At 40.9% G+C, this 26447-nt stretch overlaps 1 protein-coding gene across 1 annotated transcript; it reads left to right on the forward strand.

The window, feature by feature from the left end:
• Nucleotides 1–6331: 6331 nt before the first annotated feature.
• On the forward strand, nt 6332–24732 carry LOC122725814 (guanylate-binding protein 1-like). The gene is made up of 11 exons (XM_043963142.1): nt 6332–6616; nt 14738–14946; nt 17312–17439; nt 17630–17739; nt 18191–18384; nt 18885–19127; nt 19838–20118; nt 20642–20854; nt 21065–21167; nt 21441–21634; nt 24332–24732. The coding sequence occupies exons 1-11, from the start codon at nt 6576–6578 to the stop codon at nt 24452–24454; spliced, it is 1839 nt and encodes a 612-aa protein (XP_043819077.1). The 5' UTR covers nt 6332–6575; the 3' UTR covers nt 24455–24732.
• The last annotated feature ends 1715 nt before the right edge of the window (nt 24733–26447 follow it).

Here is a 26447-nt window from a genome sequence, read left to right on the forward strand (position 1 = left end):
AGGAAACCATAACTGCATGAGCTTTTTGGGATATGATATATTACATTAGATTTATTGAGATGACGGCCCCCTAAGACGCCCATTACCCTTTTCAAACTGCCAGCCATGCCTTTCCTCTCTTGTCAGTTTCTTAAATCCAAGTATAAAACCTTGCGTTGATCCATTGATCCCTATTAAATAAATACTGGAGAGGAGAGATATTTAATAGGAGAGGCGCTGTTCCATACTGGTTGAGATCTGACCTCAGAACCAGGAGGACTTGGGTTCAAGCTCTGTCACTAACTATCATGTAGGAAGTTGAGTGCCTGGTTTAAAGGGTATGGATATTTTAATCACTTGCATAATTAAAAAGTTGATATGTGTGAACATATTACTACATTGGCTTAAGTCACTAAAGACTGTTAAGAGTACATTAAAAACAAGTTACATAATTTCTAAGAGACTACATGAGTAAATCACCATTTGTAGGCTGTTATCACTTATATCTAAGGACTGGGGGAAATCTCACTCACATTCACCAGTTACCATCAAACCAGCAAAACCCCTATTTTATGGGAAGTGAGTCACTCCCCTTTCAAAATTTTATCCTGGGGATGATTCTGTCATTTATAATTCAAGGGAATAATACAAAATGATTAATTTTAGAAGGCACACCTCAAAGTAGGAACTGTAAATTTTTTTTAAAGTTCATCATAAATATTGTATTTCATAAGCACTTGTCTTCAGCTGCTTTGCACACAAAAATTCTTCCATGGCAATCAACACAATCCTTTTAACCTCTGGAAGCTCCTGCTTGGATCCTCTCCATAACAATAACAATGACGATAACAATGATGATAATAAATGGCACGTATATAGTGCGTTAAGATCTGCAAAACACTTTATAAATATTATCTCATTTTAGCCTCACAAAAATCCTAGGGGCTAGGTGGTATTATTATCCCCATTTTATATGTGAGTAAACTGAAGCAGAAAGGAGGAACGTGACTTCTCCAGGGTCACACAGCTAGTATTTGAGGCTAGATTTGAATTCAGGTCTTCCCGAGTCCAGTTCTTACACTCTTAACACATTCCTTTTGGAGAACAACTATTTCCCTGCCCCCTAGACCTGAGCAGTCCACACAGAGCCCAGTCATTAGGAGGAAAAAGGGAAATCACGTGGGTATTCAAATTTAAGGAAAAAATTTATTGATCTTTAGCTATGTGGAGAGCATTCACTATGCTAGGGGTCAGATAGTATATACTATAGTCAGTATCTGCCCTTAGGCCCATAAGACCCATGGAGATGTTAGTACTTCAAGTTTGCTCAAAGACTCAAATAGATTTGTGATCTCATTGACTGGAGAGTTCCCTCCAGTGATGCAGGTTGCAGCCCATCCATGTTTGCCCATCCTGGGTGAGTCTCATCCATACTTTCCCACGTGTTCTCCATAGGGTGTCTGCCCAATTTGCTGGAGGCTTTCTATACTTTCTCCCAACATCTTGAGGTACCAGTGGAGCATTGAGATCACCCACCCATTAATCTATGGCTCTTCAGGCTCCTTCTGGACCACTGCCCTAGTGGCTGTCTTCACTCTGGCAATGCCCTCTTCTTCAGTGCCCTCCTCTGATTGGCATGTTCCACCCCCAAACTCCTTTTGAGGAAGCACCTATGCCAGCCACACTTAGTCCAATCCTGTTGCAGTTCTCGAATCTTTCTGGAACTTGCTCCCATGCTGTGTCCTGCTGCCTCCTCCCCCCATTTAAGCTTCCTTTTATTTGTTGTATTCCCCATGTAAGCTCCAGAGGTGGGAGGTTCACAGGTTGTGCTCGTGACATGTTTTTACCTTTTGCAATGTATTCATCAGTTATGCTGATTTTTCCTCTTCTTTTTTTGGCGTTAAAATATACAATCTGTTATGTGGGTCACTCTCTAGGAGGGGAAGAAGAACAGATACTGGGGGAAACTGCGATGACATAAAAAACAAGAGTCAATAAAATTTATTTTTATAAAAAGAATGTGAGCTCCTTGCAGTCAGGGACCATCTTGTTGTTTTCCTTGTATTTATATTCTTGGTGCCTAGCACAGTACCTGGCACCTAATAAGTACTTAATAAAAGTTCTATCTACATCTATATATCACCCTGTGAGCACCGTTTTCTCTTCCTGCCATACAATTCCTTCAATCACATACTTTATAGCTGTTGTTCTTCAGGGTTCCTCATTGGTTATATGTGGCAGCCTCCCAAACCCACCACATACTTCTCCATCGCCCTCTGTGTGATGACAACCTTTAGTTCTTTAGAAGTGGTAGCATCCCAATGAAGTAACATCAGTGAAATGCTAGTATTGAAAAAAAGGGCCTTTATTCTCCTGGGAAGCTTGGAGTCAATAAACGTGCTTCTCAATTTCCCAAAAGCAATCTAGCCCGCTCTCCCCTTCCTTTTCAAATCTGGACCCAGCTCATTGTCTACATTGTCTGTGCCAAATCTACACACTATGGAGTAAGTGCTACAGGATGTCTATTCAGATTGTAAGGGGCAAATTTTAATTGGGCAGCTCGCCGTAATATTGAGGTTCAGAAAATAATGAGAGACCTCTAGGTCCAAAGTTTCCTCCCTTCCAAACTGCCTTTTTTAGTTATTTGTCCCAGACTAATAAGAAAGGAGATTAACAGCCTCTTTTCTACAAACATACCAGGTTTTTTGTTTGTTTGTTTGTTTGTTTTTTTTAGTGAGGCAATTGGGGTTAAGTGACTTGCCTGGGGTCACACAGCTAGTAAGTGTTAAGTGTCTGAGGCCGGATTTGAACTCAGGTACTCCTGACTCCAGGGCCGGCGCTCTATCCACTGTGCCACCTAGCTGCCCCCAGGTTTTATTAAAGGAAACAAAATTGGCAACACAGGTGAAGTTAATAAAACCAGGGACGAGAGGAAAGAAATAGGGGAAGAGAAAACAAATAAGCTCCCTGGCTCTAGCAAAGACTGACTCAAACCCCAAACTTGCTTGCTGCTCAGGTAGCTCAAAGAGCTGGCCTTGCTTCCACAAACTCACCACCAAGGGTCCATAGTTTCAATGAGAGTCAGCTGTGCAGTCTCTCCCTGGTACACTGCTAAACTGTCTCACCCCAGAATGAATGTCTCTTCCCTTCCTAGTTCCTCTCTCCCTCCCCCAAAGGGGAGGTCCTTCAAGCTGATCGGTTGAGAGTGGTCTCTTGCTGATGTCAGAAGTACACCAACACATCACTCAGGGCTGGCCAGGTGTGGCCTCCATCCAATCATTCTTAAGTAGGTACTTAGTAAGTTTCTCATTCTCACCCAATTCAAATAATACTAAATCAATCAGGTAGGGCCCCTGGGCATCTGCCAAATTCCATTATCTTACCACAGGATGCTTGTGGAAATCTGGGCAATAGGCATCCTTCAGCTATTTGGTCTTTCTTGTGTAGGTGCAAAGGCCAAAGATTACAATTCTTGCCTAGGAGGCTCTGCAAAGCCTTGAAGCCTAATGTAATCAACACAGCATCATTGGCAAATGAGCATGTGTAGGGCTTCACCTTGCTCAAAGAGTCCCCCCTCAATCTAGACTTTACACTGAATTTCTTCCCATCAAAGTAGCAAAGATTTTTTGGCAAGCATAAAGCCTTACCTGATATTTGTTTTCAGAGAGTCATTGAAATCACAGGGCTAATCCCGTGTCTGAATATGTATATATGGGCATATGCATTCACACATGTATACACAGGTATATGTGTACATATACATACATATATATGGTACCGTTGTGCCCGACTCTTCATGACCACTTGAGGATTTTCTTGGTAAAGATACTGTAGTGATTTGTCATTTTTGTCCCTAGCAGATTAAGGCAAACAGCCCTCTGAATTGCACAGGGTCACACAGCTAGTGAGTGTCTAAGGCCAGATTTAAACTCAGATTTTCCTGACTCCAGCTGTTATACATACATACATACACACACACATATAAATGTGTATATTAGTATATTATATATATATATGTATGTGTGTTGTATATATAATATACATATTATCTTGAATGGTTTTGAGATATGAATGGGAGACACCTTGTTATAAAGAGCCTCTAAGACAACATTTTATTCTACCAAGTTGAATGTTATTGGGGGGGGGGTTAATCAACCAACGATAAGCATAATGAGATTACATCTTCTCTATATCTTTTGGTCAATTGTGAGATAGTAAAGATGACATCTTTTGTGGAATATTGTTTGTGAAAGCTTGCTGCTTCCCTATTAAAATCCTCTCAGTCCATGTATAGGTGGGCCTCACAAAGATTTTGGATAGCTTCATGATGAGGCACAGAAGTCAATAGTTATTAATGCTGCCTTAGTTATCTGTTTTGATATCAACAGGTATGAGATTTTTTTTCCCCAAGACTTTGGTATTTTCCCCTGATGACAGCTTGGGATAGTGGAAAGCCCTGGACTTGGAATCAAGAAGACCTGGGTTTGAGACTCTTGCTGTCTGGGTGACCCTGGGAGAGTTCCATAACTTCCCTGGGTCTCTTTTGCTCACAGACTGGATGGCCTCTAAGCCGCCCCCCCCCCCCACAGCTCTGCATCACTGATCCTGTGACCCCACAGACTTCCTCTTTCCTTCACATACCCTGTCCAGGGAGAGGCCCATTGAGGCTGTGTCCAGCACAGAACAGGAGTGTGCCCTCCACCTGGCCCAGGGGCCTTTCCTGCCTGTGTTCTCCCTGGTGCTGTTTCTGCTTCTTTTGCAAAGACTTCAGGGCCTGGACCGTCAGGGTCCCTGCAGCAGGAATCCAGGAAGGACTTCACTTGCCATCTACATTTGTACCCCCACCCCAACTTGCCACCTCTTGCTCTGGGAATAGAACTCAAATTCGCATTTCCTCTGTTACTGGAAAGACATGCCCATCAAATGCTCTGTGGCTGATCTCTCCATCTCTGGGATCTATCCTTTTCTACTTGGTCCCAGGTGGTAGAAGTACAGGTACTCAATGGGTAGAATTTGCCAAGAGCAGATTTTGGCTCCAGGTAAGAGAAAACATCCTAACAATTAGAAGTGTCCAAAGTGGAATTAGCTGCTTCCAACAGAGGTAGGCATAGGGATTTCTCCATTTTCAAGTATGTCAGAAGTGGGGAGGAGGGTGTTGGTCAGATTAGAGTGTTGGTCAGATTAGAGTCAGCCTATCTAGCCTTTTACTGTTGTTCAGGCATGTCCAACTCTTCATGACTCTGAGGAACATGCAGTCCATGGGGTTTTCTTAGCAAAGATACCGGAGTGATTTACATTTCTTTCTCCAGTGGATTAAGGCAAACAGAGGTTAAGTGACTTGCCCAAGGTCACACAGCCAGTAAGTGTCTGAGGTCCTATGTGAACCCAGGTCTTCTGAATGCCAACCCAGTGCTCTATCCACTGAGCCCCCTAGCTGCCTCAGATGCCTTGTGAGATCCCTTTCAATTCTGAAGCTTTGACTCTGCCTTTTTCTCAGGGAATATTCTCTAGTTATTGCTCAAGCCTTCCACCTCTTTTCCCTTCAGCCATCTTGTATGCCCTGTCACCCCTAAAATACATTTCCCAGTAGTCTCTTCTGCTTTGTTAGTTTCCCAGTTTGCCCCTTCCCTGGCCCACACCACCAAAGCTCAGGTCTCAGGTCACATTTCCCCCTCCCCCATCAAATTATGTCCCTTCCTGATTTAGACTGACCCCTCCTACCCCTTCAATCTAAGTCCCTCTCCTGTCACCACATTTAAGCCTTCCATCCTCTTTCTCAACCAGGCCAGGTACTTCCCTTCTCAGCCACCTCCTCCCCTCCTTCAATTTATCACTCAGGCTAGGCTTTCCTCTCTCAGGTGGGACCCTCCTCCTCTCCTCAGTTGCAACCCCAATATTATTAGACCAGATCACAGCCTCTCTATTTACCCTGATTCAAAGTGCCAGGAAACAACCCAATCAAAAAGATCCCTTAAGACTCAAAATTTTAAGATATGGCTACTCAGTAGACACTGGGGTACTTTGATAATGCAGTGAGTGGTGCTTCTTGGTCCCAGGAATGAGTAAGAGAGCAAGGGATCCAGATGGCGCAGGTATATAACATTCTTCAATTGTGTTGCCTTTTGTTGGAAATTAACTCCCAAAATTAACTCCAAATTAATTGCAATTAACTTTGTTAGAAATTAAATCCACAAATCTTGAAAGGCAAAACACCTTCAAAGCTATGTATGAATTTGTTTTCGACCAGCCTGTTTCCTGTCCTTCCCGCAATTTTGCAAACCTGAGAAAAACTGGCTGCAAAGAGCTTTCTCTCAGCACCCCCTGGATGACTCAGAAGAACAGATCTTTTTCTTTCTCTTTCACTTCTTGTTTGCTTCAGTGTTTTACTTTCCTTTTTAAAAAAATCTTTAAATATATTGTGAAAGCCCCCAAACCCCTAAGGCTAAGAAGCAGAGACAGAATAAAAACCAACAATCAACAACTGGGAGAGGTAGACGGAGAGCAGAGGAAACAGAAGTTACTCCCCTCAGAGTAAGCAGGAATTTGTCTTTGTCTTGTATTTTCTCTTCCATGGTGGCTTTTTATATTCTAGTGGAATGCGCCTTTATTTCCTGTTTGAGAGCTCCGGAACCCGAAGGTAGGTTGGAGTCTCCCTGTTACCGGCGGGATTCCCCGGTGGGTCCATCAAGAACCTTTCTACTGCTTGGCTCAGTGTCCTCTCTCACGTCCAGTTGGCGGAGGACTCCCTAGTTGCCGGGACCCGAGGCAAGGCTGGAGCACCACTTTCTAAACTATAGAATCTATAGGATGCCTTTGCTGGTCCTCCTAGTTACCATTACTTTCTATCCAAAATCGCCTTTTCTGTTTTAGCTGCTTACTGTAAACCTGGAATACAATGCAAGATCCTTAAGGGCAGGGACTCTTTTCACTTCGTTCGGTATCCCCTTAGCCCAATGGTTGTCATATAGTTGGCACTTAATAAATGCTTGCTGATTGACAATTAAGTCGGAGTTTCAGGGAAATGACCAGCACCGAGATGAGATTTAACTGCCTAAGGGAGAACATTAGAGATCAGCCAAGTTTAAAATCTTGAAGGAGTCAGAAGATAGTATCAAATGAGAGCGGGAGGCTATGCAATACCTCTTCCCCTCTATTTCAGGGACTTTTTATGATCTTCCCGCCTCTTTCCTTCTTCACAACCTGAGTGATTGCAGGGATGTTTCCTCTCCGGTCTCATTTTCTTGATTTCACCTAATTAAATCCCTACTATAGCCTTGGACTTAGAGTTCTTACTCAGTTCTTTCTTAGAGTTCTTAACCAGGGTCTACAGGCACCCAAAGGGTTCATGGATAGATTTTAGGAGGTCTGTGATCTTGGATGGGGAAAAAATTACATTTTCATTTCAAGAGAATTGGTTTCCTTTCCAATCCTATTTTATTTTGTACATTAGAACATTATTATGTGAAGGGGTCCATGGGCTTCCCCAGACTGTCCAAGGGATCCATGACCCCAAAAAGGTTAAGAACTCCTGTTCTTTCAATCCAACAATCAATAAACATTTATTGAGCACCTAATGTGTGCCAGGCTCTGTGCTAAGAGGTGCAGTTACAAAAAGATCTTTGAACAGTAAAAACACCTTGGTGGGGAGGGGTTGGAGAAGGTGTTGCAACAAAATATGGCCAAAATCCAGTGCAGTTCTCCCAAGGTTGCCTATGATGAAACTGCCTTAGATTATTGCAATAAGAGAATTTAAAACTGAACAATTATGTGCTTAGTTTGGGGAATAATAACTAGAATGTCTGTAAAATAGCTAGAATTCCTACAGCATTTTAAGTTTTGCAAAAGGTTTTACAAATATCCCATTTTTCCTCACAACCACCCTGGTAGGTAGGCACTATCACTGTCCCCATTTTTACAAATGGGAAACTAAGGCAAAGACAGATGAAATGACTTGCCCAAGTGTCTAAAGCTGCATTTGAACTCAGGTCTTCCTGACCTCTGAGCCCTGCACCCTACCCACTGCACCACCTAGTTGCTTTTCAGAACAGAAGAGAACAAGACAATTAGGCCAAGGATATTGACAAGATACAACTAAGTTTACTTTAAAATTTGGGTGGTTTATGGTGCTGAGGCAGCAGGGTGCCTTAGTTGAGAGAGTAGTGGACTTGGAGTTAGGAAGACCAAAGTAGGGGCAGCTAGGTGGTACAGTGGATAGAGCACCAGTCCTGGAGTCAGGAGGACCTCAGTTCAAATCTAGCCTCAGATACTTAACAATTATTTACTAGGTGTGTGACCCGGGGCAAGTCACTTAACCCCAATTATTGCCTCACCAAAAAAAAAAAAAAAAAAAGGAAAACCAGAGTTTGAGTGCAGAACCCCTTACTGGCTATAGGATCCTGGGAAAGTCACTTGCCTTCTCATCCTCCATTTCCTCATTTGTAAAAGGGGGGTGATGGTAGTAGCAGCTTTGTGAGGATCAAATGGGATCATATATTAAAGCTCTGTGCATGCCTTAAAGCCCTATAAAAATAACAGTTTTGTGTGCATAAATATTATCTAATTTGGGCCCCAAAATCGCTCTGACAAATATAGAAATTTGGCATCCTCCTCTTTTTACAAACAGGGAAACCGAACTAAGGAGTTTTTAAGTGCTTTGCCCAACATTATAGTGGGAAGTGAATGGCAGAGCTCAGTCCCATAGCACTGTCTCTTGTATGCCACGAGAGGGCACTAGAGGGCAACTCAGATGTCAGCTGTCAGATGTCAGCTGTCAGTCAAGGGACCTCTCCTTCCCTCACCACCACCAGCACCATCGTACTCCCCCCATTGCCCAGTCAAAAATCAACCAACAGGAGCAAGGAGGGAGAGAATCTAGATGGGGACCCTAGGGGATGCTACAGTGCACAGACACTGGGCCTGGAGTCAGGGAGACCTGAGTTCAAACATAGCTCCAGATTGTGTGATCCTGGGCAAGTCACTGAACCTCTGCCTGCCCCAGTTTAATCCCCCATAAAATGAAGATAATAACAGCACCTCCCTCTCAGGGTTGCTGTAAAGACCAAATGTGATTTCTAAAGCTGTCAGCACAGTGCCTGGCACATAGTGGGTGCTATATAAATGCTAGCTATTATTAGTATTACATTAATAAACAAGGATAACCTTCCAATTATTAATATCAAGGCATAGAAACAGATACATCCTCATTGAAGGTGTCCTGGAAGAAGCCCAGCACAGAGTCTAAATCAGGGCTTCATAATTTCCACCAAGGAAGTTCAGAGGATATGTTAATAACTGTATTTCATATAATTGGCTTCTTATGTAACATAGGTATTTTATTTTATGCATTCAAAAACATTCTCTAGGGCAGCTGGGTGGCACAGTGGATAGAGCACCGGCCCTGGAGTCAGGAGGACCTGAGTTCAAATCTGGCCTCAGACCCTTGACACTTACTAGCTGTGTGACCCTGGGCAAGTCACTTAACCCCAATTGCCTCACCAAAAATTAAAAACAAACAAACAAACAAAAAACAACATTCTCTGAGGAAGGGTCTCTAGGCTTCACCTGACTGTTACCAAGGGTCCAAGCACATAAAAGTGAAGCCCTGCTCTAAATGGAGGAGGGATCTCCCACACATGAGGAGGCCTCCCAGACACTTCTGTTTGCCTCAACCCCTACACCACTGCAGGGCCACCCAAAAGAGACTGAAAATCACTCAAGGCCTTGACCTAAAGAGCCACACAGGAAAAGCCAAGTAGATGAAAGACACTGAGGCATCAGTAGGCAAGTGCATCTTGGAGAGATGCTGCCAGTGGACACTGAGCTGGACTCAGAAAAAAATAGGAAAAGGAGAATAGTCTGTACTGCTGTAGGGAAAGAGCACAGTTCATTTCACTACCCAAGGTCCTCCCTGAAAGAATAATCCTTCTAACAACAATATTTCTCTGACGATTTAGAACTGACCAGGAATCAGGAATCAGTACCGTTGTGGAAGAATGGGAGTTGAGTACCATTCACAGGGTAATAAGGAACCAAGTGGTGGGTGTGGGAAGGCAGCAACCCATTCATTACAAAAGAGGACTTATGTGGGAAAGGCAACGTAAAGTCTACATTCAGAGACATGTACCACTGAAAACAAAGTGATGGGTTAGTCATGTGACCTCCCAACTGAGCTTGTATCATGGCAGCATGCCCTAGTGCAGAAAGGAGTTAGGGCTGTCTCAGCGCCAGCCCGACCTGGCTTCTGTTCCTACCTCTGACACATACTAGCAGACCACTCAGCCCCTCACTGTCCCAGACAACTCTTTAAGACTATAAGTTATAGAGCAGGGTGCCTGTCTGCACCAAGAGATTCCCTTTCACCTCTCCCCAACCAAAGTGTACACACATACACACACACACACACACACACACACACACATACACACATACCTGGGCTTACCTCCTGACTATGTCAAGCAGCTTTGCAGTCAGAGGCCCTGACTTCAAATCATGCCTCTGTCAATCACTACCTATATGATGTAGGGTAAGTCACTTCCCCCTGTCTAGGCTTCATTTTAATTAACTATAAAATGAAAAGGTTGGACAAGTCTCAGGTCCTTCCACCTCCAAATCTATGATTCCATGATCCGATGATAACTTATCTCAATTATGCTTTCTTTTATTTTGAAATTATTCCCAACATATACAACATATTTGCAGTCCCTTCCAAAGACAAATAAAATTGACTTAAAAGCTCTTTCAGCTATCTTTTATGCCAGTCACTCAGTGATGCTAAGGCCTCAGCTTTTCCAAATTTTCATAAGTCTGCTAAAAAAACAACTTTGTACAGAGGAGAAGGCGCACTGAAAATGAAAGCAAAGTGTAGCTCTTTACTGCGTAAGTTAGTAACTAGATAACCATGTGTGATGTGCACACAGAAATGGTGGCTGTATTATCATAGGATCATCAGTTTAGAAATGGGAAGAAGTTCAGATGTCATTGAGTCCAAATCCTCCCCCCACATTTTACAGATAGATCACTGGGGCCAGAAAGGAAGTGACTTGCCCTAGGTCACAGAACCAGTAACTATTTGAGGTGGGATTCTAACCCAAATCTTTCTGTTTCTAGGTCCAGCACTATAGCCACTATGGCACTGTCTCCCACTGGGAGAGAAATGATGAGTTCTGCTGACTTTGCCGTCTTTAAGGGTACATCCCATAGGGTGTCCTACAAAAATATTGGCAACAGTCAATTATTATTATTACATCTTCTCATTCTAAATAGACCTTTTTTAAAAAATTGTGCATGAAACTCAGAATCTTTATTATGTACAGTTTGCTTTTCCTTTTAAGTTATAAAAGATTCAACATAGAACTTTCTTTTTTTGAAATTTTCATTTTCATTTTATTTAGAATTTTCCCTGTTACATGTAAAAAAATTAAAAAACAAATTTTTTCACATTGATTTTTTAAAACTTTGCTTTCTAAATTTTCTTCCTTCCTCCCTCCTCAACACTCCCTATGAAATGAAGCAATTCAATACAAGTTATATATGTGGAGTTATGTAAAACATCTTCACCTTAGGTTGTGAAAGAAAATAGACAAAATAACTTTAGAAAGAGGAGCTAAAAAATAAAACTATGCTTCAATCTGTATTCAGATACCATCAGTTCTTCCTCTGTTGATGGTTTGCATTTTTCATATGTCTCTCTGATATCATCCTGCTCATCATTTCTTTCAGTTACTACTGCTAACTGTATTACCTTCCATCTTATTCCCTTAATATTCACTCTATTTTCTATCTTCCTTCACCCTATTCCTCCTCAAAAGCATTTTGCTTTTTTACTGCCCCCTCCCCCAATCTGCCCTTCCTTCCTTCCTTTGCCTCTTCCCTCCCCTTATCTCCATCCCCTTCCACTTTCCCTCAGGGCAAAATATATTACTATACCCACTTGAGTGTGCATGTTATTCCCCAGGGTTTCTTCTTGTGTCAGTCAAGCCCTTTCCTTGAAAAAAAAAAAGAAAAAAATATTTCAATGCAGGACTGTTTCTTTAGAATTTGATCAAATGCAGATTAGGTTTTCCATCCAAGTGAGACTAAGGAATTTAGGACAGGACAATATTCTAATATTATTTCTTAATATTTTTTCTTTTCTTTTTTTTGTGGGGCAATGAGGGTTAAGTGACTTGCCCAGGGTCACACAGCTAGTAAGTGTCAAGTGTCTGAGGCCAGATTTGAACTCAGGTTCTCCTGAATCCAAGGCCAGTGCTTTATCCAGTGTGCCACCTAGCTGCCCCTATTTCTTAATATTTTAAAAGAAATATAAATCCTTAATAGATATGCTTCTATACTTAACCTCCCTGAGACTCATTTTCCTCATATGTACTGTGAGGCTGGATTGGGTTATATATGCTCTAAGGCTCCTTCTAGATTTAAATTGTACGATCCTACAGTTCAGATTCACACAAATTGGAAGAAATGGAGTAGACATCACTGCTTTCTCTTGTAGATTGGGAGTACGAGCCCAAATCTAGCCTCAGACGATATTCACCAACTCCATGACCCCAGGAATGCCACCCAACCCCAACTGCCCCACATAAAAAATGATAAACAAAAAATAAATGCTTTACAGCTATCATCCCTTCATAATCAATTCCCACCTGTACACTCTGTCTAAATTTATTCCTATCATCTGCCCTAATACTGAGAAAGTTCTTATGAGTTAGATGTTTCATCTTCCTATGAAGGAATGTAAATAGTTTAACCTTTTAACATCCCTCATTTCTTTTTTCTTTTTACCTTTTTATGCTTCTCTAGGGTCTTGTATTTGAAAGTCAAATTTTCCATTCAGTTCAGGTCTTTTCATCAAAAATGCCTGAAAGTCCTCATTTTCACTGAAGTCCCATTTTTTCCCCTGAAAGATTACAAACAGTTTTTCTGGGTAGGTGATTTTTGGTTGTAATCCCAATTCCTGGCCCTCTGGAATATCATATTCTATACTCTCTGAACCTTTAATGTAGAAGCTGTGAAATCTTGTGCTGTAATGACCATGGCTCCATAGTACTTGAATTGTTTCTTTTTTGGCTGCTTGCAATATTTTCTCCTTGACCTGAGAGCTTTGGAATTTGGCTATAATATTCTTGGAAGTTTTCAATTTTGGATCTCTTTCAGGAGGTTATTGGTAGATTCTTTCAATTTCTATTTTACCTTCTGCTTCAGGGCAGCTAGGTGGTACAGTAGATAAAGTACCAGCCCGGGATTCAGGAGGACCTGAGTTCAAATCCAGCCTTAGGCACTTGACACTTACTAGCTGTGTGACCCTGGGCAAGTCACTTAACACTCATTACCCTGCCAAAAAACAAACATTAAAAAACCCCTTCTGCTTCTAGAATATCAGGGCAATTTTCCCTGACAATCTCTTGTAAGATGACATCTAAGTTCTTACTTTGATCATGGTTTTCAGGTAGTCTAATAATTTTCAAATTGTCTCTCCTGGACCTATTTTCCAGGTAAGCAATTTTTTCAACAAAATATTTCACATTGCCCTCTATTTCTTTTTTACTTATTTGTACTTGCTTTATTTTGTCTTGGTTTTTCATAAAGTCACTAGCTTCCATTTGTTCAATCCTAATTCTTAGGCAATTATTTTCTTCAGAGAACTTTTCCATTTGACTTTTCAAGCTGTTGACTTTTTTCTCATGACTTTCTTGCATCACTCTCATTTCTCTTTCCATTTTTTCCTCTACCTCTTTTACTTTATCTTCGAAGTCCTTTTTGAGCACTTCTATGAACTGAGACCAATTCATATTTTTCTTGGAAGCTTTGGTTGTAGGAGCCCTAACGTTGCTATCCTCTTCTGAGGGTATGCCTCTGTCTTCCTTGTCATTAAAGAAACTTTCTATGGTCCGCATCTTTCTCTGTTTTCTCATCTTGCCCACCTATTTCTTAACTGTTAACTCTTTCTTAAAGTGGGGCACTGCTTCTAGGCTGCACTGTCCCAAGCTTCAGGGGGTCTAAGGTGGTACGATTTAAGGAGAGGCAGGTTCTCCACTTGTCTGGCATGTGCTTAGGTCTGTAAATAACCCCAGGCCAACTTTCTAATTAACCAGGCAACAAAGGTTTTGCTGGGTTAATAGCTCCTGCAAGCCTGTACCTCTCCCCAACCTGGGCCTACCACTCAAGATTTCTTCCTGGCTCCCCACTGGGATAGAACAACTGAATTCTACCTTGGCTCTAGCAGAAACCCCTGTACTCTCCCCACAACCAACCGCTCAGCCCTCTCACTAGACCATGAGCTTAGTTCAAGAAGACACTGGTGCTGCAGCTAATTCAGAGGCTTCAGGGGTAAATTACTCTGGCACAGCCTGCCTGAGGCTGGGTCTGTGTCAGCGTGACCCACAGGGTGGGGCTCCATCCCAACTCTGGTACAGCGGCTCCCTCCTGCTGAACTTCTAAGCCATATTTGGCTGGAAAATGGTCTCAGCCCATCTTTTTGTGGGTTCTGATGCTCCAGGAATTGTCTTATGGCTTTTTTTGGAGATTTTTGGAGTGGTTGTGTCAGAAGCTCTGAGAGCTTACTTCCTTTCCTCCACCATCTTGGCGCTACCCAATAGGATAAAGTCTCTGGTTCTTAAGGGAGATAAGAGGCTCCTATCGCAAAATAGGGAGAGTCACAAATGATGGCAGCAGAGCAATCCTGTGGGTTATATATCTTGGCTCAGTATTGAGAAATAACAATTGGGCATCTCAGTGCCTGTTTGACCAGACTTTCCATTTGCAGAGAACATACCACTTTCAGCATGGCCTCTGATGTCCCAATGCCAGCCCCAGTGTGTCTAATTGAGAACATGGAAGGACAACTGGTAGTGAACCAGAAATCGCTGGAGATTCTTTCTTCAATAACTGAGCCTGTGGTGGTGGTGGCCATTGTGGGCCTGTATCGCACTGGCAAGTCCTACCTGATGAATAAGCTGGCAGGGAAGAAATCAGGTACGTGCAACCAGGAAAGTAATAGGATATGTGGTTAGTCCTTTACTACATAACTGCACATTATTCATTTTTGTGACTTCTCTTTAACAAGGAGGGATAGAGCTGGAAAGGCAAGGTCTCATTCTGACCTCTACTTTAAACCCTTTAGGGTAATCTGGAAAACAAAGGAGAGGTTTTCTCCACCTTGCCTTATGTGGTAATTAAAATTATATGGGATCGCCATATTACTTTCCCAAGTTTAGAGAAAATTATCTGGGGTTTATCATATATTTGTTATTTAGAAATTAGAGGCTATTGCACCAGTTTGGGGGCATTAAGCATTTATTGAAGCATATTAAATATTAATAAAGAGAGCACATGTCTCAGAAGGTTAAGAAGGAGAGATAAATGGGAACCATAGTGGGTTGCATCTGCAGTCACCAAGTTCCCGGGCCAAGAGAGCGATCAGCGAGTGTAAGCTCCCTAAGGGAAGGACAAGAGGCGGCCCTTACACACTGTTTAAAACTAATTGGCTAACATCATTCAAATCTATTGGTCCACTGGATCTGAGGGTGGTTTGGTGCAGTGCATGCTGATGTCAGAGCCCAGAGAACAGATCTTCTGGCAGGAACAAGGCTTTCAGGTGGGTGTGGTTTTGAATGAGGTAACTTCCTGACTCTGTGCTGGCCTTAAGAAAGGTCAGGACAGGCTCTCTGGGTTAGGCCCTCTAGCTGGGGCCTCTGGGAGTCCCAAAACTCCATTATTTTCTAACACTTAATGATAACTGACATAAAGACAAGCATATATATTGTACATGTATATTATGTATGTAGTAAGTACATATATAACAATATGTCCATGTATGGTAATATATACTGTTTATACTATATATATAATGTGATAAATTATACAATTGTGTTGTGATTTGCATATATGAAATATATGTGTGCATGTATGTAAAACTAATATAATCTATAATAAAACACATGTTCATATCAAATGTCTTACATAAAATATATAACTTCTATGTATTAATATTTATTTTATATGTGAATATATACATGTATAGTGTGTATATGTATATCTATAGATATACACCACTTTAAAATTTACAAAAGCATTTTCCATCCCTTCTTCCATTTGAGCCTCACAACAAGCCTATGAAGTAGGTACAACTGGTATTATCAACGTTTTACAAATGAAGAAACTGAGACATAAGGTCCTTGCCACTAGTCACACAGCCTAGTAAGTATTAGAGGTGGGATTTGAACCCAGGTCTTCCTGACTTGAGGCCTCATACATACCCTCTGATCTATGCCACACTGACTTAGTTTCCCCTTAGAACATGACTCAAGATACCCTTTGAGAACAGGGATAACTGTGATGGTCATTTATATGAGCATTCTAATAAACTTTATGACTAAAGTTGTGTGGGACTAAGAGAAAAGCAAAGGGAGACAAAGAATCTGGGCTTAGGAACCCATTCTCTTATTTACTAATTAGGTAAATTGAGCACATCACTTTGTTTCTCTGATTTCATCTGCAAAATGAAAGAGTGAAATTAGATGATCTCAAAAGTCCCTTCTGGCTCTACATCTCGGATCCTGTAATTCATGGGTTCCCATCTACCTTTCCCGACATATTTTATACTATTCCCCTTCACATATTCTACAATTCAGGCAAACTGAACAAATGACTTTTTTCCAAACTGATTGAACCATTATATGTTTCAATGTTTTCATTTATACTATTCTCTATTCCTCCTGGCAATATTTCCACAGGTCCTCTCTGGAGAGATCCAGGCCCTCAAACCAAGAAATGAAATTTCCCTTCCTGAATTTCTTTAATATTTTATGCTTGCCTAAGGCAATTTGGTTTTTTAATATACTTTTGTATGCCTGTCATGTCTTCTAAGAAGATAGAAGTTCTTAAGAGAAGAGACCATTCTCTGTTTATCATTTTATCATTCACAGTATCCAGGAGAGTGCCTTGCACAAAGTAGGTGTTCAGTAAAAGTTAGTTAAATAAATGAAATGAATGAATATATGGATAAATGAATGGATGGCTTAATTAATTCATTAATAAGGAATCAATAAGGGAAAACTTCCTAGGTATCTCTATTGGTCTCTGAAGCACAAGAATGATCCTGCCTTGCAGTGTGACTGGGCAACTGGTCTATTTTGTATCTCTCTGATGGTAATTTTAAAATAGAACTAAAGTACTGAATCTAATATATGCAATCTCCTCTCTTCATTACTATGAGAAAGTAACCAATCTTCTTGCAGTGAGTGATTAACATTACACAGCTGTCCTAATCGCTAGGATACTCATCCAATATGAGAGTCCCCAGACTGCTCCGTGCTCATCTCTCCAAACTTTTGTGCAGGTTTCTCCCTTGGCTCCACAGTGCAGTCTCACACCAAGGGCATCTGGATGTGGTGTGTTCCTCATCCCAAGAAGCCAAATCACACCCTCGTTCTCCTGGACACTGAGGGGCTGGGTGATGTGGAGAAGGTGAGAAGGGAGGAGACTGTTCATGACTGAATATGAGAGAGAGTACATTAGTGCTATTATAGGTCTTAGGCCTACAAAAACCCAAGGGAGCTGGACTGTTGCCTGCTATACAGGTACGCTAAGCCAGGAGCTGCCATGGGAGTGGAAAAGTAACAGGTAATAAGGCCAGAAAATGTGTTCTGATTCCTAGGGCGACAACAAGAATGACACGTGGATCTTTGCCCTGGCCGTGCTACTGAGCAGCACCTTTGTCTACAACAGCATGGGCACCATCAACCAGCAGGCCATGGACCAGCTGCAGTACCCTTTCTGTGATTTGGGGGAAGAGTACACTTGGGGAAGGGAGAAGGGGAGGACCTTCACGTTCCCCAGATATCTCTGTGAAGCCCATGTTCTGTTCTTCATGTTGTAAACCAGGCATAAGAGAGTATGTGTGTGTGTGTGTACACACACATAAAACATATATGTATACATGCATGTATTGAAGATATCGTGCATATATACACATATATAGAGAACATGTGCATGTCTGTACGTGTATGTATTGTGTATATACACACAAACATATATGTGTATGTATATGTATGTGTGTGTGTGTGCATAGTTCTAGAGAAATTCTTCATCTTCATGATGAAAAAGTAATCAGTTGGTTCAGGCCCAAGGGAAGTAAAAGATTTCAGAGAATTAAAGGAATTGTGGAACAAGGGCCAGTGCTTTTTTTCCTGCCATATTTCCTTAATTAATTCCCCAGCTATGTGACTGAGCTGTCAGAACGCATCAAGAGCAAATCTACCCCCACTGATGAGGTAGAAAACTCCTCAGAATTTGTGTGCTTCTTTCCAGACTTTGTGTGGACTGTGCGTGATTTCACCTTGGAGCTGGAAATGAATGGGAAACCTATCACCCCTGATGAGTACCTGGAGTCTGCACTGAAGCCTAAGAAAGGTTCCTGGGCTTGAGAATTGGGAAATAATGTGGAAAATGAGAGGAGGGGAGGAAGGGGAAAGCTCTAGAATTTATTTTAAAATATGAATATATATTTCTCTAGTTATTCCTATTTGGAGACACAGAACGTTATTGCATCTTGTCTAAAGTCTAGACTTGGCTTCGGTGAAAAACCAAACCCCAGTCCTGTCTTTGGAACAAACCCTTTGTCTTTTTTCAGCATCACTGTAATCATCATTATTACCATCAACAAGCTTTTATTGTGCCAAGCATAGTGCTAAGCATTGGATCCACAAAGGTGGGGATGGGGAGAATGGGGGGGGGGGTCGCATAGTCCCCACCTTTAAGGAGCTCACATTCTAATGGAGGAGTCAACCTAGGCACAAAATAGCTTATTTAAGCCCAGATACATAGGTCCCTGAAAGGGGAAAATTTTAGAGAGCTTGTATGAAGTCCAGGCTTTATTCTATATTACAAGACTCTTCTTTCCCTTCCTTCAGGTAAACCTGAGGAAGTTAAAATGTACAACCTACCTCGTCAGTGTATCCGCCAGTTCTTCCCCAACAAGAAATGCTTTATCTTCGACCGACCTGCCCACAGAAAGAAGCTTTCCCAGCTGGAGACACTTCATGACGATGAACTGGATCCAGAATTTGTGGAACAAGTTAAAAACTTCTGCTCCTATATCTTCAAGCATTCCAATGTGAAAACTCTCCAGGGAGGCATCAAAATCAATGGGCCCCGTGAGTCTTTTCTCCTTCCTATTCATCCTTCTAGTACTTTTCTTCTGCTGTTTTTAAGAGAACGGGAGAGGAAAGTAGAAGAGAGAAAACTCCTAGGAGAGCCCCCAACAAAGATATAATCTACTGCATTAGATAACAAAACACCTTGTCAGGATTGTGTCCATGGTCTCTCATCTACTCTTACCATTATGGATACTCTTCGCTCCTGTCAGAAAATCCCCTGAAAAGCTAAATAAATTCCCTAAAATATAATAAAAAAAATAGAGCTAGAAAAGGCTAATGTGAAAACCTTCTGTACTACATGCCATATCCAATCCTTCACCAATGATGCAATAATTAAGACAATGAATGAGGCCAGACCATTCCCAAAAGAGGAAAAACAAATGAAGTTATCAAAAGAATGGCCACAGCTACCCTATTTAGGAATGAGGCTATAACTTTACCTCTTCTATCCATTGCTTCTCATTATTACCATTTTTGACACTTCTTTCTCCCATATCAAAAAATTTCCTGAAAGGTTCACAGAATCATAAAATGTTAGAGTAAGAAAGAGCTAATTTGAAAACTTTCAATATTCTATGTCCAAGACTTTCCCAGTAGTACAATAAGATACAAGGAAAAGTGAATTGCACATACCCATTATTTAGCATGATAGATTCTGACTATTCCCCTAATTGTTCTGACCTCTCCCATTTTTGTTTTCTCTATAGGTCTAGAGAATCTAGTCCTGACCTATGTCACGGCCATCACCAGTGGAGACATGCCCTGTATGGAGAACGCAGTCCTGGCACTGGCTCAGATAGAGAACTCAGCGGCAGTTCAGAGGGCCCTTACACACTATGAAGAGATGATGAAACAACAGGTCCAGTTCCCCACAGAAACCCTTCGGGAATTGTTGGATATACATGCCACTTGTGAGAAGGAAGCCATTGAAGTCTTCATCAAGGATTCTTTCAAGGATGTGGACCAGAAATTCCAGAAGGAATTGGCGGTACTTTGGCTTTTTCATTTATTTCATGGAAAGGAGAGTAGACCCAGAAAGAAAAAAAAAAAAAAAGCTCTGAGTAAGCAATAGCTTAATAGAGTCTAAGGTCATGGTCTTCAGTTAGTCATGTGACCCTGAAAGTCCATTTGCAACCTCCTTTAAGTAAAGGATTCACATGGCAACTGTTTTCTTAAAGATGCTGGTTGACTATGATACTGTAATATTTATTATTAATTTTGAGAAATTGAAGGTTACACATGAAAGACTTTTAAGGATTAAGATTGTAGTCCTAATAAAGGAAAAGGGCTTTAGAAAATTACAAATTGCCCAGACTGATATGCCCTAATCTCTTAGGACAGATTGACCAGGATCCTATAAGAGCAAGTCTAGAACCAGGATATGATCCCTCTGGGAATGCCTCTGAACATACATAGGTGGGAGGAGGATGCATTGCTAGAAATTCTGATAAGCTCTTGATACTCTCCCAACTGTACCCTTTACACTTCATTTCCTTTATATTGCTCTAAAGGGCCAGCTAGATGCCAAGCGAGATGCCTTTTGTAACAAGAACCTGAAGGAGTCGACAGAACGGTGCAGAGCTTTGCTTCAGGACATTTTCAGGCCTCTGGAGGAAGCAGTGCAGCAGGGAGACTTCTCTAAACCAGGGGGCTATGGTCTCTTTCTGCAGAAGACCAAGGAGCTGAAAGAGAAGTACTACCAGGAGCCCAGGAAGGGGATGCAGGTGAATCCTCCCATTAGCAAATGATTCAGGCTAGGGGTGAAGAGGGAACTTTAGGATCTATGTCTAAGCCCTGAGGTGAAAGACAGTAATGCCAAATGTTAAATAGATTGGCCCATTGTCAAGGCCAGTGTCACCCATGAGCAGCCAACCTTTGACTTTACCCCAAGAGCATTATTTCCTTTTTGTAATTCATCATCTTCCCATTGCCAGGCTGAGCAGACTCTGCAGGAATACCTGAAGTCCAAGGAAGATGTAGCTGATGCAATACTACAGGCAGACCAGTCACTCTCAGCAAAGGAAAAAGATATTGAATGTGAGAAGTCTATGAATGTGGTCCTAGATTGTCTGGCAAGCCCTCCAGAGATAGGTTACTTTAATATGACTTGACCATTAATATCCAGAAAGAGTTCTTTCTTATTACCCAAACCTTTTGTGTCTGTAGGGATCTATTTCCACTTGTTTGTTGGTTACAGTCTTGGAGATTGTTTGTAATCAAGGCCAAGAAGTCAAGTCATTTAAATTGAGATAAGAAATCACAGATCCTTCACCTCTCTTTAATTTCCCCAATTTTTTCTATCATCCTCAGTGGAGCGTGTGAAAGCTCAGGCTGCAGAAGCAGCTGCAAAGCAGTTGGAGGAAATGCATAAGAAGAACCAGGAGATGATGGAGCAGAAGGAAAAAAGCTACCAGGAGCATATAAAGCAGATGACTGAAAAGATGGAATCAGAAAGGAAACAGCTGATAGCAGAGCAAGAAAGGGCCCTGGCTCTGAAACTCAAGGTATGTAATCCATGAGTTCAAGCATATGAAATAGTTTCCAATCTTTAATATACGGTACAGAAAAAAGTTCTAAGAACTTTGGAGCTTGAAGGGACCTCAAAGATAATCTAAGCCATGCCCTCTCATCTGATTCGACTGTTGACCATGGTCTCATATAAATCCTTCATAGAGGAGCCATCAACACACTGGGCACCTTCTTTGAATTTTCTTGAGAAAGACATTAATGAAGTGTGGGAAGTGTCTACTGATAGCTGATAATTGCTCACTCTTGCATAATGGTCTTTTCAAATCAAACTTTTCTAATAGCATCCCTTATGATGACTGTTCTAAGCAAATGATGCCCATTATGAATATCTCCTTTGCCCTTTGGGTGATCCTCAACTCTTCCAACCAATTAATTAATCAATTATTGAAACAAATTATATTTAGATTTCATAAACTACTGTTTAAATCTTTCCTCCTATATAATTATCACTCCATTTTTGTTAGAAATAAGAACTTTTATTTCAGAATTGCCAATTCCTTTCCTTACTGTCCCTTTTCATCACTTTGTCATTTTAAAATACTATTTTATCTTTAAGCTTATTTTTATTTTCTTTTTAAAATTATAATATACTTTTTATCTCATCTTAAATTTGTTTCCGTTTCTCTTACAAAAGATCAAATGCCATACTTCATAGCATATATAATGGCATACCTAAAGTATCCTATTATTTTTGCTGAGAAATGAGTGGTTTATGGAACAGGAAATCTCCCTAGACCATATCTGGTCTCCCTAGATCAGACTTTCCTCAGATCTCGTCAACTGCAGGCTTTTGTAAAAGAAATTCTTTGAGGTCTGTTTGGGTTTGACTGGCATTTTCTGTATCCAGATAAAATGATTAAGTTCAGAGAATATTTATTTTGCATTGCAAAGATTTCCCTTCCAGACTGAAGTACACATACATACATATATTTTATATTATATAGAGAGTGTATATATATATACAGTCCATAGTGTATAACTATAGTAAATATATATAAAGTTTATATAAATTATATATAATTTTCCATTACAATTATTTCCCTTCACAAGGAAACTATGTATATACATGTATATATGTACTTTATAAAAACCATATGTGTATATATATAATATATATACACATATATGTATATGTGTGTGCATATATATGTGTGTGTGTGTATGCATATACATACTTTATTCTTGAAGGGGAAATAATTATAAGAGAAATTTAAATATTCCCTGAACTTGATCAAATGTATATATGTATGCATGGATGTATGAATACATGTATGTATAAAACAAACTATAGTTGGGGGCTTTTCCTGGCATAGCTAAGAACTCTGGGGAAACGTATACCATCATTTTAGAAAATTAATTTCATTAACCTTTCTTGATACTTTAATCTTTGTCTTTAACATTTCTAAAATTTGATAATGGTCTATCTTGGAGGCTGGAGTTTCTGATTTCTTCATACTGAAGTCCTATCATTTATTTTCACTTGTGGGGTGTTGTCAGCTCTGATATACTCTGGGAAATCTCTTCTTACATATATCTTCATTATGGAGTAGAATCTTTTACTTTTTGTCAATACCCTCTAGAGTCCCAATTAATCTAGTATCTGACCTTCTTGATCTATTTCTTCCATGATCTTCATCCTCCATTGTTGTCAATTTTGGTTTTGGTTTGGGGAGCATGAGTTTTTCTTCAATATCTTGTTCATTATCCTTTTCCTTTTGTCCAACTCTCTTCTTTCTTCATTTTTTACTTTGATGTGGCTCTGTATTCTCATCAGTTGTTCTTTTGTGTCTTCCCTTCTTTTGTTCCCTCTTTGAGGCTCTTTCAATTCTTCAATGCACTAATTATGTACATTCTTTTTTCTTGGTATCTCTTCTCTCACCTCTGGTGCTCACTCCTTTGTTTTTCCTTTCTTCTCTTGGTCTGAGGGCTGAACCTGATATCACACACTGATAAATGGCTCCAAGTCAGCCTAATAATCTCATAATCTCTCCATCTCTTAGTTTCTTCTTGTATAAAATGGTCAAATCATTTCATGACCCACTTCACTGGTGTGGGGTGAGCAGAGTGCTTTGCAAAGCTCCAAGCACTATGTCAATGATAGTTAATATCTGATATTGTAGAACTGATTAATTGCATCGGAGTTTTTATTTGATTTATTCTTCATCTAGGATAAACTTTGCTTTTATCCCCTTCTACTTCTATGGACTTTTTTTTTTACCACCTCAAGAGGCAGATACCCCTGGATTTAAAACAGCCAGGCCCTCTTCCAGAGGGAGAAGGCAGGCACAGGGGACTGGCATCTAGCCTGTATTCTGATCTATACCAGTAGCTCCTGCCTGAGGCCACAGGCCCATTTGCTATTGCAGATGCTGGTGTGGACACTCAGCCTGTGCACTTCTGGCCTGGCTTCTCTGCCAACTGCCTTCTACTCTCTTTACTCTCTACTCTCCCCTACCTTACACTCTGTGCCCCAAGGCCACTGGTGGCAGAAGCTGTCATTCTGGCCTCTTCTCCAGTTCTTTTCACTCCAGTCCATAGCCATAGGCAAACACTTCACAGCTCATTTAGAAGCTCTGGAGATCTACTGACTTGTATAATGTGGACAATAGTCCCAGAACTCTGTGTTGTCCCTTTTGGTTCCATGCTCTTAAATTCTATTTGTTTCTCTTTAGGAACAGGAAAATTTAATAAAAGGAGGATTCGCAAATGAAACTAGGAAGCTTCAAGACCAAATCAAGTCTCTGGAGAACAGACTGAGAGAGTCCAGAAAGAGGTCACCGTGTATCATATGCTAAAGACCTAGGCCTTCTTCCTCTGGTTGACTTCCAACATAACTTGAAGGAGTGTGTTTTGTGGAACACTTATACTGTGAGGGCTATTAGAAATGCAAGGCTTATAAGCCTGAGGATATGATTTGTTTAGTTTTTTGTCCAAAAGTAGCTAGTAATCTTCCTCAAAGACCTGTGATGATTTTAAAATAGGGGGAAAGTGACTTTCCCTTTGCATTGGATTCCTATATAAACTGTCAACTTCTCTCTTTTTTTTTTTCTTGAATAAAGTCAGGCTCTTGGTATTTATGTGAATATTGCATATAGAGGGGAATGAAGAGATACCAAGAGAAAAGAACATACATAATTAGTGCATTAAAGAATTGAAAGAGCCCCAAAGAGGGAACAAAAGAAGGGAAGGCACAAAAGAACAACCAATGAAATAAAACAAGTTCTTCTGAATAATGGCATATTTGGGGAAAAGTTTAGTCACCAGATGAGTGTGAGAAGGGTCATTTCAAGGGATGGGGGTTGGAGGAGGAGTCCGGACCCAGACACTGTGTCTCTCTGACCCCACCCTGGCAAGATCATTTCCAGATCCTCTATGTCTGTGGATCTGATTTCATCCATTGGTGGGGGGTGGGGAGAGGGGTCAGGACACAGTCTCCCATTCACTTACCAAACTTCCTCCCACCAGAAAATTTCTGGCTCTTCCTATGTCCAGTATGGTCTGGATTCACTTATTCATCCTTCTTTGGGGGGAGCAACATTAACGTGCACAAATACAAGTTCTTTCATTCATCCTGAGCCCCTTGCTGGCAGTACCAGCAATTAAGACATTTCTCTCTCTAGCCCAGGGGTTCTTGACCTTTTGTACTTCATGAAGATCCCTTTGGCATTCTGGCAAAAAACTATAGACTCCTCAGAATAATACTTTTAAATGTATAAATATAAAAAAATTTTTAAATTAAATTAAAATTTTTAAATGTACAAACAAACAAATTCTAACTGTGAATGACCTGAGGCAAGTCATATCACCTCCATAGGCCTCATTTTTCTCAGGTGGAAAAGGAAAGGGTTGGATGCCATGGCCTTTGATGTCCCTCATATTTCAGGGCGTCTGTGCACTTGGATCAGAATATATATACACAGATGTACACATACATATATACATGCATGCATGTATGTATGTGTGCATGCATATTCAAGCAGCTTTTGCTGTTATCATTGTCCTTTAAGTCATGTCAGACTCTTCATGACCCCATCTGGGGTCTTCTTGGGATTACTGGAGTGGAATACTACTCCCATATCCAGCTCATTTTACAGATGAGGAAACTGAGGCCAACAGGGTTAAGTGACTTGCCCAGGGTCACACAGCTAGGAAGTATCTGAAGCCAGATCTGACCACATGAGGAGGGGTCTTCCTGATTCCAGGCCTGGAACTTTATCCACTGTACCACCCAATATGTATATCCATATATGCATATGTATATGTGTGTATGTGTACAAAGCCAGTGGATAAAGTTTTTGTCAAACTCTGGCTAATTAGCCCCATCCAAGAGTTCTGGAGAAAATCTATTAAACAAAGCTTAGGTATGGATAATGTCTAGGGTCTCCTCTAAAAGGGATCAATTAATAGAAAGTCCTCTAGAAAGAGGTATTTCCTGTACAAAGCAGATATCAAGTATAGGAAAGCTATTTCTTTCTTCGACCACAATATAAAACCTTAAAACACAAAAGACGCATAAGTGTATAAGGATGAGCACTTAAAATATGAAATATTAACCCATTACCCTTATTAGATTCTCTAAGATGTGATGGCACGGAGGAAGCTTATTTCTAAAAGTCCACCTCTGGGGGGGCAGCTGGGTAGCACAGTGAATAAAGCACCAGCCCTGGATTCAGGAGGACCTGGGTTCAAATCCAGCCTCAGACCCTTGACACTTACTAGCTGTGTGACCCTGGGCAAGTCACTTAACCCTCATTGCCCTGTTAAAAAAAAAAAGTCTACCTCTCATTA

Source organism: Dromiciops gliroides, chromosome 4 (assembly GCF_019393635.1).
Source record: "Dromiciops gliroides isolate mDroGli1 chromosome 4, mDroGli1.pri, whole genome shotgun sequence".
NCBI classification, from domain to species: Eukaryota; Metazoa; Chordata; class Mammalia; order Microbiotheria; family Microbiotheriidae; genus Dromiciops; species Dromiciops gliroides.